The sequence below is a fragment of the Macaca mulatta genome, chromosome X, assembly GCF_049350105.2.
Source record: "Macaca mulatta isolate MMU2019108-1 chromosome X, T2T-MMU8v2.0, whole genome shotgun sequence".
In the NCBI taxonomy this organism is placed as follows: Eukaryota; Metazoa; Chordata; class Mammalia; order Primates; family Cercopithecidae; genus Macaca; species Macaca mulatta.
In genome coordinates, this window is record NC_133426.1 from 115,373,734 (window position 1) to 115,392,256 (window position 18,523).

At 34.9% G+C, this 18,523-nt stretch overlaps 1 protein-coding gene across 6 annotated transcripts in view; it reads left to right on the plus strand.

The window, feature by feature from the left end:
- Positions 1-18,523, plus strand: part of COL4A5 (collagen type IV alpha 5 chain) — a 265,725-nt gene that overhangs the window by 137,739 nt on the left and 109,463 nt on the right. For all 6 annotated transcript variants that reach the window (XM_077988274.1, XM_028841868.2, XM_077988275.1 and 3 more), the window contains 7 exons: positions 31-123; positions 2,241-2,294; positions 2,391-2,447; positions 2,707-2,751; positions 4,818-4,871; positions 6,568-6,609; positions 8,690-8,822. In XM_077988274.1, the coding sequence (XP_077844400.1) occupies positions 31-123; positions 2,241-2,294; positions 2,391-2,447; positions 2,707-2,751; positions 4,818-4,871; positions 6,568-6,609; positions 8,690-8,822 (478 nt within the window). The remainder of the gene's footprint in view (positions 1-30; positions 124-2,240; positions 2,295-2,390; positions 2,448-2,706; positions 2,752-4,817; positions 4,872-6,567; positions 6,610-8,689; positions 8,823-18,523) is intronic.

Sequence of the window (18,523 nt, forward strand, 5' to 3'; positions counted from 1 at the left end):
TATCACTGCCTTATTTTGTCTTGCAAACAGGGTGAGCAAGGTCTTCAGGGCCCACCTGGGCCACCTGGGCAGATCAGTGAACAGAAAAGACCAATTGATGTAGAGTTTCAGAAAGGAGATCAGGTGAGTAAGTAGGGAGGAAGTCAATGAAAATCTTGCTATGGATATGTTAATTAGTTTGATGGTGGTAACCACTTCACAATGTATATGTATATCAAAACATCACATTGTTTACACCTTAGATATATACAGTTTTTAATTAGTCATTTATACCTCAATAAATCTGAAAAAATGAAATGATAAAAAGTTAAAAATAATATTTATATGTAAGTGGCATTCCATTAAAATGCATTATAAGCTGAAATGTGGTTATATATCAGGGTATTTTTTTAAATAACAAGGATCTGAGATTATTATTATTATTTTTTTGAGACTGAGTCTTGCTCTTGTCACCCAGGCTGGAGTGCAATGGCATGATCTTGGCTCACTGCAACCTCTGCCTCCTAGGTTCAAGCAATTCTCCTGCCTCAGCCTCCCTAGTAGCTAGGATTACAGGTGCCACCACCGCACCCTGCTAATTTTTGTATTTTTAGTAGAGATGGGGTTTCACCATGTTGGCCAGGCTGGTCTTGAACTCCTGACCTCGTGATCCACCTGCCTCAGGCTCCCAAAGTGCTGGGATTCCAGGCGTGAGCCACCACGCCTGGCTGAGATCATTAAATTTTTAAAATAACTTTATCAAGATACAGTTTACATACATAGAATCCACCCATTTAAAGTGTACAATTCAATTTTTTTTAGTGTATTCACAGGGTAGTGAAACTATCCGTGCAATCTAACTTTAGAAAATTTTTAGGCTTCCTTAAAAAAATCTCCATACCTATGTTAGCTGTACTCCCTATTTCTCCCCAAATTGACCAGCCCTAGGTAATCACTAATCTACTTCTTGGCTCTGTAAATTTTTCTATTCTGGATATTTCATATAAATGGAATCATATAATATGTGATCTTCTGTGTCTGGCTTCTTTTACTTAGCATAGTGTTTTCTTGTTAAATCATTTTGCAGCACATATCAGTGCTTCATTCCTTTTTATGGCTGAATAATATTTCATTGTGTAAATAGTCTACATTTTGTTTATCCATTTATTAATCAGTTGATGGGCATTTGGGTTATTTCCATTTTTGGCTATTTGAAGAATCCATTCATGTATAAAATTAGGTTATGGTAAGTCAGAATGATGACAGTGTTCTCTACATTTCACCGATATGCAAGGAGAAAGATAATGTTACTCTATAAGCCTTTGCTGTGTTTAGAAATAATTATCTGATACCCTGCTTTTGCTAGAGTAGATGAGGGAAATTAGATATATTTTTAAAGCATACTGGCCCACACTTAAACAAACAGAATGTGTGCATTTTTGTTTCTCTTAAATGTGAATAAGAAAGTTAAGAATAAAGGAAAAGTTGTATTGAAACTCTACCATCAATATGACTTTGGCCATTTAATTATCTGCCAAAATATATGTATGCCATTTGACCCCAAAATCTCCTTGTTTTAGGTATTCTTACTTTGGATAAAATATTTTATAAGAATAAAAAATTGTCATTTTTTCATTTTAAGTGTTGCCTTGTTATTTACCTCAAATCTTGGCTTGTATATAGACAAGAAATTAACTGAAATGAGCAAAGATAGCTCTAGTTAATTTTGCTTAGAATATTTCAACCTTAAATTAGAAACACCCTATTATCTTTGGTTATACTACATGAGTATACAGTTCAGTTTAATTTTTTTAGAGGGAGATTTATTTTTATTTTATTTTATTGTTTAAAAAATTTCTACCTTTATTATATATACAGGGGGTACATGTACAGGTTTGTCACATGGGTATATTGTATGATGCTGAGGTTTGGGGTACAGATCCCATCAGCCAGGTAGTGAACATAGTACTCAGAAGTTAGTTTTACAAGTATTACCTGCCTCCCTCTACTCTTAGTAGTCCCCAGTGTCTATTGTTGCCATCTTTATGTCCTTGTGCCCCCAATGAGACCATGTGGTATTCGATGTTTTGTTCATGCATTAATTCACTTAGGATTATGGCCTCCAGCTCTAACCATGTTGCTGCAACATAGATGTAGCTGTGGTTCAGTTTATTAAAAATGCTTCTAGCTAGTGCTAGTGCTTAGAATGAAAAGCATGTTCCAGTATTAACATTGACTTCCTTTCCCCTACTACTACATAGGGACTTCCTGGTGACCGAGGGCCTCCTGGACCTCCAGGGATACGTGGTCCTCCAGTAAGTAACCTAAAGTGCTTTAGCATCATTTAATGTAAATTGGCATTGGTACACAATACTCTATGAACCAATGTGAAACAATTTTTATGTGTACAGGGTCCCCCAGGTGGTGAGAAAGGTGAGAAGGGTGAGCAAGGAGAGCCAGGCAAAAGAGTAAGTGATGTAACTGCTAATATTCTTTTCAAAAAATTCTAAATGTGTGTGTGTGTGTGTGTGTGTGTGATTTTATTCTTTCTTCCTACATCTTACTTCCATTGTTTCAAAATATCACTACTGACATTATAATGTTGATGTCTAAAAAGTCTACTTAATATAGTCCAAGCCAGTAATAAAGCTTGTTATATTCTTTAACTTTATACTTCCTAACTAACAAATGTATGTTGTTGCTCTATCATTTCTTTGTATCGTGTAGGGTAAACCAGGCAAAGATGGAGAAAACGGCCAACCAGGAATTCCTGTGAGTAGCTAAGGTTCTTCCCCCTGCAAAACTGGAGACATTTATATGTTGGTATAACATATGGTGGTAGAGAAAGAGTATGACAAAGAGTGTGGGGTCTGGAAATAGTTTAAATGAATTGAAATTATCCAGTCTTTGTCTTTTGAATATAATTTTCAATTTTTAAAAATGTTTGTGAGTCCATAGTAGGTGTATATATTTATTTATGAGGTACATGAGATGTTTTGATACACGTATGCAATGTGAAATAAGCACATCATGGAGAATGGGGTATTCTTCCCCTCAAGCGTTTATCCTTTGCATTACAAACAATCCAATTACACCAAATATAAATTTGAGGTTCATCTATTTTTTAAAGTCAGACTTATTGAGATGTAATTTACATATAGTAAAAGGAACTATTTTTAGTTTACAGTTCTGTGTTTTTTTGTTTTTTTGTTTTTTTGTTTTTTTTGAGACAGAGTCTTGCTCTGTAGCCCAGGCTGGAGTGCAGTGGCCGGATCTCAGCTCACTGCAAGCTCCGCCTCCCAGGTCCACGCCATTCTCCTGCCTCAGCCTCCGGAGTAGCTGGGACTACAGGCGCCCGCCACCTCGCCCGGCTAGTTTTTTTGTATTTTTTCAGTAGAGACGGGGTTTCACCGTGTTAGCCAGGATGGTCTCGATCTCCTGACCTCGTGATCCACCCGTCTTGGCCTCCCAAAGTGCTGGGATTACAGGCTTGAGCCACCGCGCCCGGCTACAGTTCTGTGTTTTGACAAACACATACAGTTGTGTCACCACCACCATAATTAAGAACACTTCCATCACCTTCAAAAGTTCCCTCATGCTCTTTTGTAGTTATCTCCTCCCTATTCCCCTATCCCAACCTCCTTGCAACAACTGATCTTTTGTCAGTCTCTTTAATTTTGCCTATTTCCAAATGTCAGATACATTGGATCATTTTGTATATAGCCTTTTGAATCAGGATCCTTTCACATAGCATAATACATTGACTTGTGTATCAGTTCATTTTTTTTATTGCTGAGTAGTATTTGATAATTTGAATATACCATGGTTTGTTTATCCATTGACCCATTGAAGGATATTTTGGTTGTTTCTGTGTTGTGGCCATTATGAATAAAACTATTATAAATATTCCCATACAGTTTTTCTGTGTGTGTGAACATGTTTTTTCAGTAAAAGTTTTGACAGGTAATATTTCTACTTACTACCAAAAAGGGGCATGGGAAATAAAATATGTAATTCCAAAAACATTATTTCAAGCAGCTTCAGTATCAAGAGTATCTACAGTAGGCAAGAGTTTTTCAAGGACAGAGAGAATATTTGATGAAATTTGTAAGTTATTCCATGGGAAAAGGATAATTCTTAACAAGATAGGTTAGAATTACTAAATTCAGATAAATTGGTTTCAGGATATTTTACTAAACAGGAATCCTCAATTTACAATCTCTAGTTCAAAAATATTTTATATTATAAAATATCAAGAGGTAAATTCAGGACCTCAGTTCCTGGCTTCTTTTGGAACAATTGGTCTTTGTCTTGATTCAGGCAGCTGTGATATTCAACAATTGCCTCTTAGTGTTTTCAACAAATGGGGGTTGGGCGGTAGGGAGGCTGTTCTCTTGTTCTCTGTTTGCACTGGGAGAGCCCAAGTTGGGTCAAATAAAGGCAGCCTTGCAAATAGTCTTCTTTTGAACCACCAGACAGATCAAATAATGATAATTCTCTGGAAATGGGGCTTCGAAGGAGCTCCAGCCCTGTTCTTTCCTCTACAGTTGCTGCTAGGCTGCTGGTTTTCACCTTGATTGTGAGGAGAGGTGGTGGGAATAGAGCAAGTTAAAATGCCACAAAGCTCTGAGTTCTCACAAGATTCAGCATTTTTTTTTTTTTTTTTTTTCTGAGAAAACACTCCTTGAATTGTTGCAAGCTTTGGTTAAGTTATGAAAGTTAATTCTGACTGACCATTTTTGCCAGTATTCTCATTGCTTCTATGGAGAAGACAATTTTTGGAGATTTCCTAACCCCACCATTTGTGCTCATGTCACCCTATCCGCTATTTTTTAAAGGGTTTGCCTGGTGATCCTGGTTACCCTGGTGAACCCGGAAGGGATGGTGAAAAGGTAAGAATTTTAATACTTTGAAGTGACTGGTTTAGTCTAGCTAAAATAATCCTTTTCTTCTCTCAAGCTTGAATTATAAATGGAAAACGTCTACATAACTAGCTTTTATATTCAAAATATTCCTTCTTTATTCATCTTTTGCTCATTTTTCTTTTATACCACACTTGCTAAATTTTCTTCCATTGCCATAAATCACAGTCCATGTTGCAGAAATACATTAAGCATTGTTTAACTTTAGCATCTCCACTGTGAAAAGTCATTGCCTTTACTTTGAGCATGTGTCGGCAAAGCTTTTTTTTCCGCAAAGAGAATTCAGCACTATTTTAGTGAGGTCCTCTTACGAAAAAGGCTTATAGCTGTGAATGTAGAACGTCGCCACTAAACATTTCCATTCTGTATGCAATTATTGTCTGTAAGTCTGTGGCTAATTCTTTTTTTTTTTTTTTTTTTTTGGAGACGGAGTTTCGCTCTGTCTCCCAGGCTGGAGTGCAGGGGCCGGATCTCAGCTCACTGCAAGCTCCGCCTCCCGGGTTTACGCCTTCTCCTGCCTCAGCCTCCCGAGTAGCTGGGAGTACAGGCGCCTGTCTGTGGCTAATTCTTTGTTGTTTTTCCCCCCTACTGGGCCAATGCAGCCTGACTGAGGTCAATTATTTAGTTACCTATTTTTCAAATGACTTTGAAACATTGTATGAAGCACACAATTACCAGAGTTTTAGCAGGTCACAAAATAACCAGTACTCCAATCCCTCTTGTCTTTAATTGCTTTGTATCAAAAACTGAAAGCTTTTTTGTTTTTCAGGCAAGGAAGGAAAGGCCTTACAAACTTGAATGTAGGCAGAAGGCACATATTTTAATGGTGGTTTATTTCTAAATTAGGTCTAAGTTCTAGCATGGCTTAAAAGGCACAATTAGCATAAAGGGAGGTAGGAAATACTCAGATAAAATGGTTTTTTGTCAAGTAGTATTTGTATATAGATGGATGGCTTCTATGAACAAGACTAGAGTCAGAATAGAAGTATGAAAAAGACCATCCTTGTGTCTTGGCCAGTAGTAGAGTAACATTTGAATATTGAATATTGTGTTTTTTCCATGCTGTTATAGCTACTAATCAACGATAAAAGTTCTATCTGAACTTGTCTTTCATTAGCTTCCAAGAGCAAGCTCACAAAAGCAATTCAGAGTTACTAGCTATTATTGATGATAGTTAAGTCTATCGCATCTGAAATATCTGTCACTAATAGAAATGACACTACATTTATGTCCTTGGCTAGTTTTACGAGGAGAAATATGGCTAAATGTAAAAAAAAATGTAAGTTTTTCACTGATTCTAGTGCTACCATTTTTTTCTATTATCTTCTTTATAGAGTATTTGTAGTTGGCTAAAAATAGGAATCTTAAAAATCAAAAAAACATTACAACTAGAAATACCTTAAAACTCTGGTCCAAAAATCTTTATTCTTTGTATATAAACTGGAGAAGTTAATTAACTTGGTCAATATTATATAGCTAGTAAATCTGAGACAACATCACAGGTTAGGCTTAGCTCAGAATTGTTTCATTACTTCATGTTGCATTTCTCATTTGAGGTATTTTATGATTGATTTCTGGGTCTTTTTGAAAAGTTTCTCTTATATTCTTGAGGAAATTGATGTTTTCATGTGAATTTTACTAACCTATTTACAATTGAATTGAACAGGGCCAAAAAGGTGACATTGGCCCACCTGGACCTCCTGGACTTGTAAGTTTTTTTTTAGTATTCATTTATCAAAATTTATTAATGCATTATCATTTTTGTGCCTTAATTGCATACTCCCTACTTTTTTTTCATAGAACAGAAAATTTCAAGTCATTATCAATTTCTACTGGCTTAAAAGTCTTTATATCTAAAAACTTCAGTAACGTTGACCTCAAGGTCTTGTATTGTTCTGCCTATGCATTACTTCTGCGTGGTAAAGGTCTAAAATTATGGCTTTGGGTTGTTTTACTTCATGATTGCCAGATCACTTCTCAAGCAACCAGCAGGTGGTGCAAGTGTTGCTTACAAAGGTTCAATGAAAACAACAACAAAACAAAACTTGGGGAAGTTGGGGTGGGGTGGGGTTTTGGTCCTTTCCCCTGCAGAGCTCAGGAGAAAGATAGATTTGGTCTTAATAGGTTTTCTAAATTTGTAATTGTCTGATTCACACCTCTTTCTTTCCTGAGTGTGTGCTTTCTAGGGACTTTTAATAACGCACGTAGGAAGCTGCTTTATGAAAGAATAATTGGGAGTGGGGGAGCTACAGAATTTCTGTCATGTTTGTGTTCACTATGAAATTTAAGTCAACTGTACTTCCAGTCTTATTAGGAATAAAATATCGTTGCTGAGGTTTAACATATTGGTTTTTCTTTGGTTGAAATTTAGTAAGACTCTTGACTTCAAACTGCATTGAAGCCACAACAGTGCGAATGTTGGAAAACTTATGTGTCCAGACATGTTAGTAACATTAATTTAATTCTTATTATCCATAGTGAGTCTCAGTTATTAATACTTAGGACTGTACTAAATCTAATGAGGATATACTTAAAGAAGATCTTAGATTTTTTTTATTCACTTTCATTTTAAAATCAGCTTCACTCCTCTAGGAAATAATCTCTTTATAAAATGAGAAGATAAAATTTTAATACATATCAGAAGAAATGGAAATTTTGAGAGTACAGTCCTATTTAGCAGCCCAGTTTCCTTTTGAATCACTATTCCAATACTAAGTCCCACAACTTTTTGTCTCCTTTTGTGTGAATGTTTCTTATATCCATCCAATAGAGACAGGATGAAATATCCTACTGCTACTAGGTGTTAATTTGTACATCAGACTGGCAGTCTCTTAAATCTGATGTTCATTTACCTTTATAGGTCTATAAGAAGAATTTTTAAATATTTAATTTATTTAATACTAAGTTTTTAAGAAAATACTTGAGTTACAAGAATACAGAGTAAAAAGGAATGATTAATTAGTTGGGTTTAATCAATAAAGAAAAGATGGGTTTTATTTTTAAATTTCTTTTGGTATATAGTAGGTATATATATTTATGGGGTAGTTTTCTTTTTTAAAGGAAGAAATAAATGTGGGTTGATAAAGGGAAAGATTAGGGAAAGGCATTACACATGTTTGGAATGGAATATGCAAAGACATAGACAAGAATGTGCAAGTTGAATGAAATGATTAGAATCAGACAGACTTCACTATAATAAAACTTTATTGTAAGACATAATAGGAGATTAAATAGGTGAGAGAGGTATTGGAAGTGAAAAGTGACTTACAGTTCAGGATTAAAAGTAGCAGCACTTGTAGTAAAAAGTAGTGAGCAATTTTGAGTCCTTAAGCAGAATAGTTAACACACGCACACAAATGGTTTTTGAGGAAGCATATCCTAACAATAGATTGGAATTCAAGGGACAAGATCAGAGGTGCTTCTGTTACTCTAAGTGTGAGTTGATGATACAGTTGTGGCAACAGGAATCAAGGGGGCAAATTGGAGAGATGTTTTCTGTAAAGAATTGTCAGGCTTAGGAGACTGGAATTAATTGAATGTGAATTATAGGAGAAGAGACATCAAAAATACTTTTAGTTTTATACGCCTTGGGCTCAGGAACATGGTAATGTTGTTACTTGTATTGGACATTTTCTAATCAGTTGGAGGATGGGAGCGATACGGAATGTGATTCATAAACTATGTGAAAATTATGACATTGCATTCATATGTAGCTCCCATAGTATTTTCAGGAGAACAAGGCTTTTCTTCTTTGCATTTCTTTATTTTTTTTTTCTTTTGTAATAAAGGTAATTCCTAGACCTGGGACTGGTATAACTATAGGAGAAAAAGGAAACATTGGGTTGCCTGGCTTGCCCGGGGAAAAAGGAGAGCGAGGATTTCCTGGAATACAGGGTCCACCTGGCCTTCCTGGACCTCCAGGTAAATGAGATTGCATTTATGGCCTTGTGCTTATAGCATGCTTACTAATCCATGTATACTTTTTATCAGATCAGTTCCATGGTAAGCATGGAAGTAGAAGACACAAATCCTTTTTAATTGACAGGTACTTCCCAAATCTCACTATACCTTCTCTCACCATATTACTCACTTGTACTTTAAAAAAGCCTAAATGAATAGTGTCCTTTAATCCTAAGATTCCCGTTTCTACATTTTATTTTTTATTGATACATAATTGCACATATTTATGGGATACATGTGATATTTTAATACGTGGGTACAATGTATGGTGATCAAATCAAGGTAACTAGAATATCCGTTACCTCAAGTATTTATCTTTTCTTTATGTTGGGAACATTCAAAATCTTCTCTTCTAGCTGTTTTGAAATATACAATAAGTTGTTGTTAACTGTTGTGAATCCACTGTGCTATGAAACACTGTAACTTACTGCTTCTATCTAACTATATGTTTGTACTCATTAACCAACCTTTCTTCATTGCCCCTGACCCTTCCCAGCCCCTGGTAACCATCATTCTCTCTACCTCCATGAGATCAACTTTTTTCTTAACCTCCTACATAAGAATGAGAACATGCATTTGTATTTGCCTTTCTGTGCCTGGCTTATTTCACTTAACGTAATGTCCTTCAGGTTCATCCATATAGCTGAAAATGACAGAACTTTGTTCTTTTATGGCCGAATAATATTCCATTGTGTATTTATACCACATTTCCTTTATCTGTTCATCCACTGATGAACATTCAGGTTGATTTCATATCTTGGCTGTTATGAATAGTGCTGCAATAAACATGGGAGTGCAGATATCTCTTTGAATTACTAATTTATTTTCTTTTGGATATATACCCAGACGTGAGATTGCTGGAACATATGGTAGTTCTATTTTTAGTTTTTTGAAGAACCTCCATACTTTTCTTCATAATGGTTGCATTAATTTACATTCCCACCAACAGTGTATGAGTTCTCTCTTCTCTGCATCCTTGCAGCATTCTGTTATTTTTTGTCTTTTTGATGATAGCCATATTAACTGGGGTACATTTTATTATTACTATATTATACCAAACAATTCTGAGATTTAATAGGCAAATCATCACACTTTTCATGCTAATAGGGAAGGATATTCTCCCCAAGTAATGCCTAGTTTTGCAAGATTTCCTGTATAAAAATGGCAAGCAGCATTATCCACCTAAAATTTCAGAAACACCTAACTAGAAATCCCCATGGTGATTTTGTTATAAAATAAAATCTTAGAGCTCAATACTGAGTTTTATATTATTGCCTTTGAAAACACACAGTATAGTGGAACATTTCTAATTTGGCCACAAATTGAGTACTGCCCTTATCTAGAATGTTTATTTGGATGTTCTCTGACATAGGGTAATAATAGTGATGTATGTAAAATATCCAGATGTATGTGGTACAGTGCCTGGCACACATACATATTCAATAAATTATTATTCCTTTTCCTTCAAAAATATGTGGCTAATGAAATACAAAATGATGAGATGAGTGATAGTGATCTTTCCCAAGAAAAAGAAAATAAATATAGGTTCCATTATGCTCTAAATGTGAACTTCAGATTCCTAATCTCAAGATAGTGAACTAAATACATACTGTATCTGGAAAATTGAAATAAAGAATTACCTCAGAATGCAGTAAAAGAGATAAGGAGTTGGGAAGTATGAATGAAAAGTTAAGAAGTATAAAGGATAAACTTAGAAGCTCCAAAATTATCTCATGAGGGAGGCCAAGAAGGAAAGAATGGGACAAGAGTCAGCATTTGAAAAAAAAATGGCTGAGAACTTCCATCTATTAAAAAACACATACATCACTATGGAAAAGCTCATGGAGCACTAAGCAAGAGTAAAATAATAGTAATGCAAAGGCCCATAACTAGACACATTGTAGGGATATTTCAGAATTCAGGGATAAAAAGAAGCACTTAAAAACTATTTGAGAACAAAAAGCCGATCACCTACAAAGCAGAGTCAGAGGATGATAATGGAGCACATTTTCAAAGTGATAAGGACAAATTACTATGAATTAGGGATTCTGTGTTATACTAAACTATCATCCTAATGTGAAGATGAGATACATAGGAAGTTTAACACCTTCAGACTGTCTCTGAAATAGTTACTGGAGGTTTTACTCCAAAAAGAAAAAAAGGAATTCTGGATAAAATGAGAATAGCGGTAGGATGCAAGAACCAAAGCTTAGAAAATATATTAGTAAAGCATATTAAGTCTAAATCAGTACTGGTCATTTTTTAAAAAGGTGTTTTAAGTAACAACTTGGAGCTATAATTGTAAACATTATTAACCTGTGATGTGTAGATGCAGAGAGAATAAAGAGAAGTGTTTTGTCTTGTTAGGGAAAGATAATATAATTCTTGTTAACTGTATAAATTTTTAGAAATATATAGGTTTAAGTACATAGGTTAAAATATTAATAGTAGCCACTAGAGAAGAATAGAAATAAAATGTATAACTTACACACCAATTGAAGAAAGAAAATGACTAAAAATCTCTTATATCGTGTAAGTTAGGATTGGGGCAAAATAAAGACAAATCTGGGCAAATAGAAAATAAAATATAAGATGACAAGAAGAAGTTAAATATAAGTCAGTAACTCCAACAAATTTGAAAGAACTAAACACTGATTAAAAGACACTGACTAAAATTGAAATTAAAAATACCTATATATAGTGCGTAGTAGACATATCTAAAGCAAAGTGACAGATATAATCTGAAAATAATGCAATATATACTGGGCAAATGCTATACATAAAACTGGTTTAGCAGTTCTAATATAGTATGAAATATAATTAAATGGAAAATTTGAAACTATAATAATTCTGGAAGAAAATGCAGGAAAAACTCTTCTGGACATTGACCTAGGCAAAGATTATGACTAAGACTTCAAAAGTAAATGCAACCAAAACAAAAATATACAATTGGGACTTAATTAAACTAAAGAGCTTCTGCACAGCTAAAGAAACAATCAATGGAGTAAATAGCCTACAGAATTGGTGAAAATATTTGTAAACTATGCATCTGGCAAAGGACTAGTATCCAGAATCTATTAATATAAGGAACTTGAACAAATCAATAAGAGAAAAAAAACCCCATTAAAAACTGGGCAAAAGACATGAACAGAACACTTCTTAAAATAAGACATACATGTGGCCAACAAACATGAAAAAAAATACTTAACATCGCTAATCAGCAAATAAATGCAAAGTCAAACCACAATGAGATACTAACTCAAACGTTAGAATGGCTATTATTAAAAAGGCATAAAATAACAAATTTGGGCAAGAATGTGGAGGTCATAGTTATATATTGTTGGTGGGAATTTAAATTAGTTTAACTACTGTGGAAAGCAGTTTGGAGATTTTTCGAAGAACTACAAGTAGAACTAGCATTCCACCCAGCAGTCGCACTACTGGGTATCTACCCAAAGGAAATCATTCTACAAAAAGACACGTGCACTCGTATGTTCATTGCAGCAGTATTCATCATAGCAAAGTCATGGAATCATCCTAAGTGTTCATCAGAAGTGGATTGGATAAAGAAAATGTGGTACATATGCACTATGGAAGAATATGCAGCCATACAAACAATGAAATCATGTCCTTTGCAGCAACATGAATGCAGATGAAGGCCATTACCCTAAGTGAAATAACTCAGAAATAGAAAACCAAATACCATCTGTCTTCACTTAGAAGTGGGAGATAAACAATAGGCATGCATGGACATAAAGATGGAAACAATAGACATAGGAGGCTCCAAAAGTTGGGGAGATTGAAAAGCTACTTATTGAGTACATAGTCACTAGTCACTATTTGGGTGATGAGTTCACTGGAAGCCTAAATGCCACCATCATGCAATATGCCCCTGTATTACTAACAAAGCTTCGTATGTACTTCCTGAATCTAAAATAAAAAAGAGACATTCATATGGATAAATAGATAAATCATATCACAATGATTTAAAATTTATGAATATGTATCTAACAATATAGCTTTGAATGTATAAAGTGAAAACTGATAGCATATGGGAAATAAACTGACAAATCCCCAACATATCAAGTAGGTGAAAAATAAGGTTATAAATGATTTGAGCAACACAATTGAGCTGTATATATGGGGGAAAGAGAAATACTTTGTGTGCAGCAGAGAATATGCATTCTTTTTAAACATACATGGAATATTTAAAGAAATTCATTCTATTAGAACATAAAGAATTATTTAAAAATTACATGCATGTCATTCTCTGTGATCACAGTGAAATAAAATAACAAATTTACAACAAAATCACCAAAAATGTTTACAATTGTATATTAAGAAACAATATAAATATTTCTAGACATAAAAAAGAAACAAAAGGAAATGACAGACTACCGAATGCTAAACAACAATGAAAGCACCTCATATCAAAACTCATTAATATAGCGAAATCAGTACCTTTCTCACAAAATCAGAAAGACTAAAACGAAATGACTTAAATTTTTGAAAAAAGAAACAAGCACAAACAGAAGGAAAAGCTTGATAAAGATAAAAATAAAAATTAATAAATAGAAAACAAACTAAAAATGTAATTGGATAGGGAAAATAAAAGATATTTTGAGTGAGAAGAGTTTGAAATTAACAAGTTTGCAAATACAATCAAGATAAAAATGAAAAAAGGCACAAATATAATCAGTAAAGAAAAAGATCATTATAAAAATCAAATTTTAAATTACAAGAAAACTATAAATGTGTTAAAATATTTTAAATTTGGAAAAAATATAAATTTATCATGAAACAGGAAACAAATTAATTAAAAATGTTTTGAGAAAGTAGGAAACCTCAGTAGATCAATTACCATAGAATATTTTAAAATGTTAGAGATCTCCATGAAAATGCATTGGTTGTATGGGTGGTTTTATCATTTTACAAACGAATTCTACCAAGCTGTCAAAAAGCAGATAATTCCCAAATTTTAAACTATTTTCAGGACATTAAAAAAAATAAAGTTGGTGACAAAACCAATACCAGCCACTGCAAAAACATGCCAAATTGTAAAGACCATTGATGCTACGAAGAGACTGCAGCAACTAACGAGCAAAATAACCAGCTAACATCATAATGACAGGATCAAATTCACACATAACAATATTAACCTTAAATGTAAATGTAAATGGGCTAAATGCTCCAATTAAAAGACACAGACTGGCAAATTGGATAGAGTCAAGACCCATCAGTGTGCTGTATTCAGGAGACCCATCTCACGTGCAGAGACACATAGGCTCAAAATACAGGGATGGAAGAATATCTACCAAGGAAATGGAAAACAAAAAAAGTCAGGGGTTGCAATCCTAGTCTCTGATAAAACAGACTTTAAACCAACAAAGATCAAAAGAGACAAAGAAGGCCATTACATAATGGTAAAGAGATCAATTCAACAAGAAGAGCTAACTATCCTAAATATATATGCACCCAACACAGGAGCACCCAGATTCATAAAGCAAGTCCTTAGACACCTACAAAGAGACTTAGACTCCCACACAATAATAGTGGGAGACTTTAACACCCCACTGTCAACATTAGACAGATCAAGGAGACAGAAAGTTAAAAAGGATATGCAGGAATTGAACTCAGCTCTGCAGCAAGCAGACCTAATAGACATCTACAGAACTCTCCACCCCAAATCAACAGAATATACATTCTTCTCAGCACCACATCACACTTATTCCAAAATTGACTACATAGTTGGAAGTAAAGCACTGCTCAGCAAATGTAAAAAAACAGAAATTATAACAAACTGTCTCTCAGATCACAGTGCAATCAACCTAGAACTCAGGATTAAGAAACTCACTCAAAACTGCTCAAATACATGGAAACTGAACAATCTGCTCCTGAATGAATACTGGGTATATAACGAAATGAAGGCAGAAATAAAGATGTTCTTTGAAACCAACGAGAACAAAGATACAACATATCAGAATCTCTGGGACACATTTAAAGCAGTGTGTAGAGGGAAATTTATAGCACTAAATGCCCACAAGAGAAAGCAGGAAAGACCTAAAATTGACACCCTAACATCACAGTGAAAAGAACTAGAGAAGCAAGAGCAAACACATTCAAAAGCTGGCAGAAGGCAAGAAATAACTAAGATCGGAATAGAACTGTGATAGAGACACAAAAAACCCTCCAAAAAAATCAATGAATCCAGGAGTTGGTTTTTTGAAAAGATCAACAAAATTGATAGACCACTAGCAAGACTAATAACGAAGAAAAGAGAGAAGAATCAAATAGATGCAATAAAAAATGATAAAGGGGATATCACCACCGATCCCACAGCAATACAAACTGCTATCAGAGAGTACTATAAACACCTCTATGGAAATAAACTAGAAAATCTAGAAGAAATGGATAAATTCCTGGACACATACACCCTCCCAAGACTAAACCAGGAAGAAGTTGAATCCCTGAATAGACCCATAACAAGCTCTGAAATTGAGACAATAATTAATAGCCTACCAACCAAAAAAAGTCCAGGACCAGACGGATTCACAGCCGAATTCTACCAGAGTTACATGGAGGAGCTATTCCAATCAATAGAAAAAGAGGGAATCCTCCCTAATTCATTTTGTGAAGCCAGCATCATCCTGATACCAAAGCCTGGCAGAGACACAACAAAAAAAGAGAATTTTAGACCAATATCCCTGATGAACATCGATGCAAAAATCCACAATAAAATACTGGCAAACTAAATCCAGTAGCACATCAAAAAGCTTATCCACCATGATCAAGTGGGCTTCATCCCTGGGATGCAAGGCTGGTTCAACATATGCAAATCAATGAACATAATCCAACATATAAACAGAACCATAGACAAAAACCACATGATTATCTGAATAGATGCAGAAAAGGCCTTTGACAAAATTCAACAGCCCTTCTTGCTAAAAACTAACTAGGTATTGATGGAACATATATCAAGATAATAAGAGCTATTTATGACAAACCCACAGCCAATATCATACTGAATGTGCAAAAACTGGAAGCATTCCCTTTGAAACCTGGCACAAGACAGGGAGGGATGCCCTCTCTCACCACTCCTATTCAACATAGTGTTGGAAGTTCTGGCCAGGGCAATCAGGCAGGAGGAAGAAATAAAGGGTATTCAATTAGGAAAAGAGGAAGTCAAATTGTCCCTGTTTGCAGATGACATGACTGTATATTTAGAAAACCCCATTGTCTCAGCCCAAAATCTCCTTAAGCTGATAAGAAACTTCAGCAAAGTCTCAGGATATAAAATCAATGTAAAAATCACAAGCATTCTTATACACTATCAACAGACAAACAGAGAGCCAAATCATGAGTGAATTCCCATTCACAATTGCTTCAAAGAGAATAAAATACCTAGGAATCCAACTTACAAGGGATGTGAAGAGCTCTTCAAGGAGAACTGCAAACCACGCTCAACAAAATGAAAAGAGGACACAAACAAATGGAAGAACATTCCATGCTCATGCATAGGAAGAATCAATATCATGAAAATGGCCATACTGCCCAAGGTAATTTATAGATTCAATGCCATCCCCATCAAGCTACCAATGACTTTCTTCACAGAATTGGAAAAAACTGCTTTAAAGTTCATATGGAACCAGAAAAGAGCCCGCATTGCCAAGACAATCCTAAGCCAAAAGAACAAAGCTGGAGGCATCACACTACGTGACTTCAAACTATACTGCAAGGCTACAGTAACCAAAACAGCATGGTACTGGTACCAAAACAGAGATGTAGACCAATGGAACAGAAAAGAGGCCTCAGAAATAACACCACATATCTATAAGCATCTGATCTTTGACAAACCTGACAAAAACAAGAAATGGGGAAAGGATTCCCTATTTAATAAATAGTGCTGTGAAAACTGGCTAGCCATTTGTAGAAAGCTGAAACTGGATCGCTTCCTTACACCTTATACAAAAATTAATTCAAGATGGATTAAAGACTTAAATGATAGACCTAAAACCATAGAAACCCTAGAAGAAAACCTAGGCAATACCATTCAGGACATAGGCATGGGCAAGGGTTTCATGTCTAAAACACCAAAAGCAATGGCAACAAAAGCCAAAATAGACAACTGGGATCTAATTAAACTAAAGAACTTCTGCACAGCAGAAGAAACTACCATCAGATTGAACAGGCAGCCTGCAGAATGGGAGACATTTTTTGCAATCTATCCATCTGACAAAGGGCTAATATCCAGAATCTACAAAGAACTCAAACAAACTTACATGAAAAAAAGAACCCCATCAAAAAGTGGGCAAAGGATATGAACAGGCACTTCTTAAAAGAAGACATTTATGTAGCCAACAGACACATGAGAAAATGCTCATCACCACTGGCCATCGGAGAAATGCAAATCAAAACCACAATGAGATACCATCTCACACCCGTTAGAATGGTGATCATTAAAAAGTCAGAAAACAACAGGTACTGGAGAGGATGTGGAGAAATAGGAACACTTTTACACTATTGGTGGGACTGTAAACTAGTTCCACCATTGTGGAAAACAGGAAGGGGATCGTCACACACCGGGGCCTGTCGTGGGGTGGGAGGAGGTGTGAGGGTGGAGGGATAGAATTAGGAGATATACCTAATGTAAATGACGAGTTAATGGGTGCAGCACACCAACATGGCACATGGATATATATGTAACAAACATGCACGTTGTGCACATGTATCCTAGAACTTAAAGTAAAAAAACAAAAACAAACAAAAGAAAAACACCAAAAAAAAGGCAAAAGGTATGCTATAAAATAACAACAAAAAAAGTCAGTTTAATAGCATTGATACTAAACAACTAAGGAGATAACACTAGCAATAACCCAGTCTAATTTATGTACGTAGAAGCAATAATCCTAAATATCCAGAAACATATTAAATTATATGATATTATGACCAAGTAGATTTTACTCCAAGATTGCAAGGATGGATTGAGGTTACTGTGATTGAGTACATTGACAGAGTAAAAGAAAACAGGCCAACAGATGCGGAAAAATTAGTCAATACAATTCAATACCCATTCATTTTTAAAAGGAAGCTAAACCTCTTAAACTAGAATTAAAAGAGAGTTACGTTAACTTGATGAATCTATCTGCAGGACTGTATGGGAAATGTCATGCTTTGTGGTGAAACATCAGGAACATTTTTATTCAAGTCAGAAATAAGATCAAGATACTTAGAGTTACCAATGCTGTTTGTCCTTAAAGTGGAGATCCTAGCCCATGCACTAAATCTGGAAGAAAAAATGGTGGTAAGAATGGGGAAAAAGCCCAAATTTCAGTTATTCAGAGACCATCTGATTATCTACCAGAAAGCTTTAAAAAATCCATTGACAAATTCCCAGATCTTAAAGAGAGTATGTGTGCAAGATGGCCAGATCTGAGTAGCATACTTAATTTGCCTTCCTCTTCACCAGCAAACATGTAAGAGAAAAAAATACACTTCACAATTGTAATAGTATTAAAATGCACAGTAGTTATAAAAGAAACCCATGAATAACCCCAACAATACATGTGTAAGACTTCTTTGCAGAATTTTGTAAATTATTATTAAATAATATAAAATTACTAAATAAATGGAGAAATAAACTTAATTATTACTCGATGTGAAAA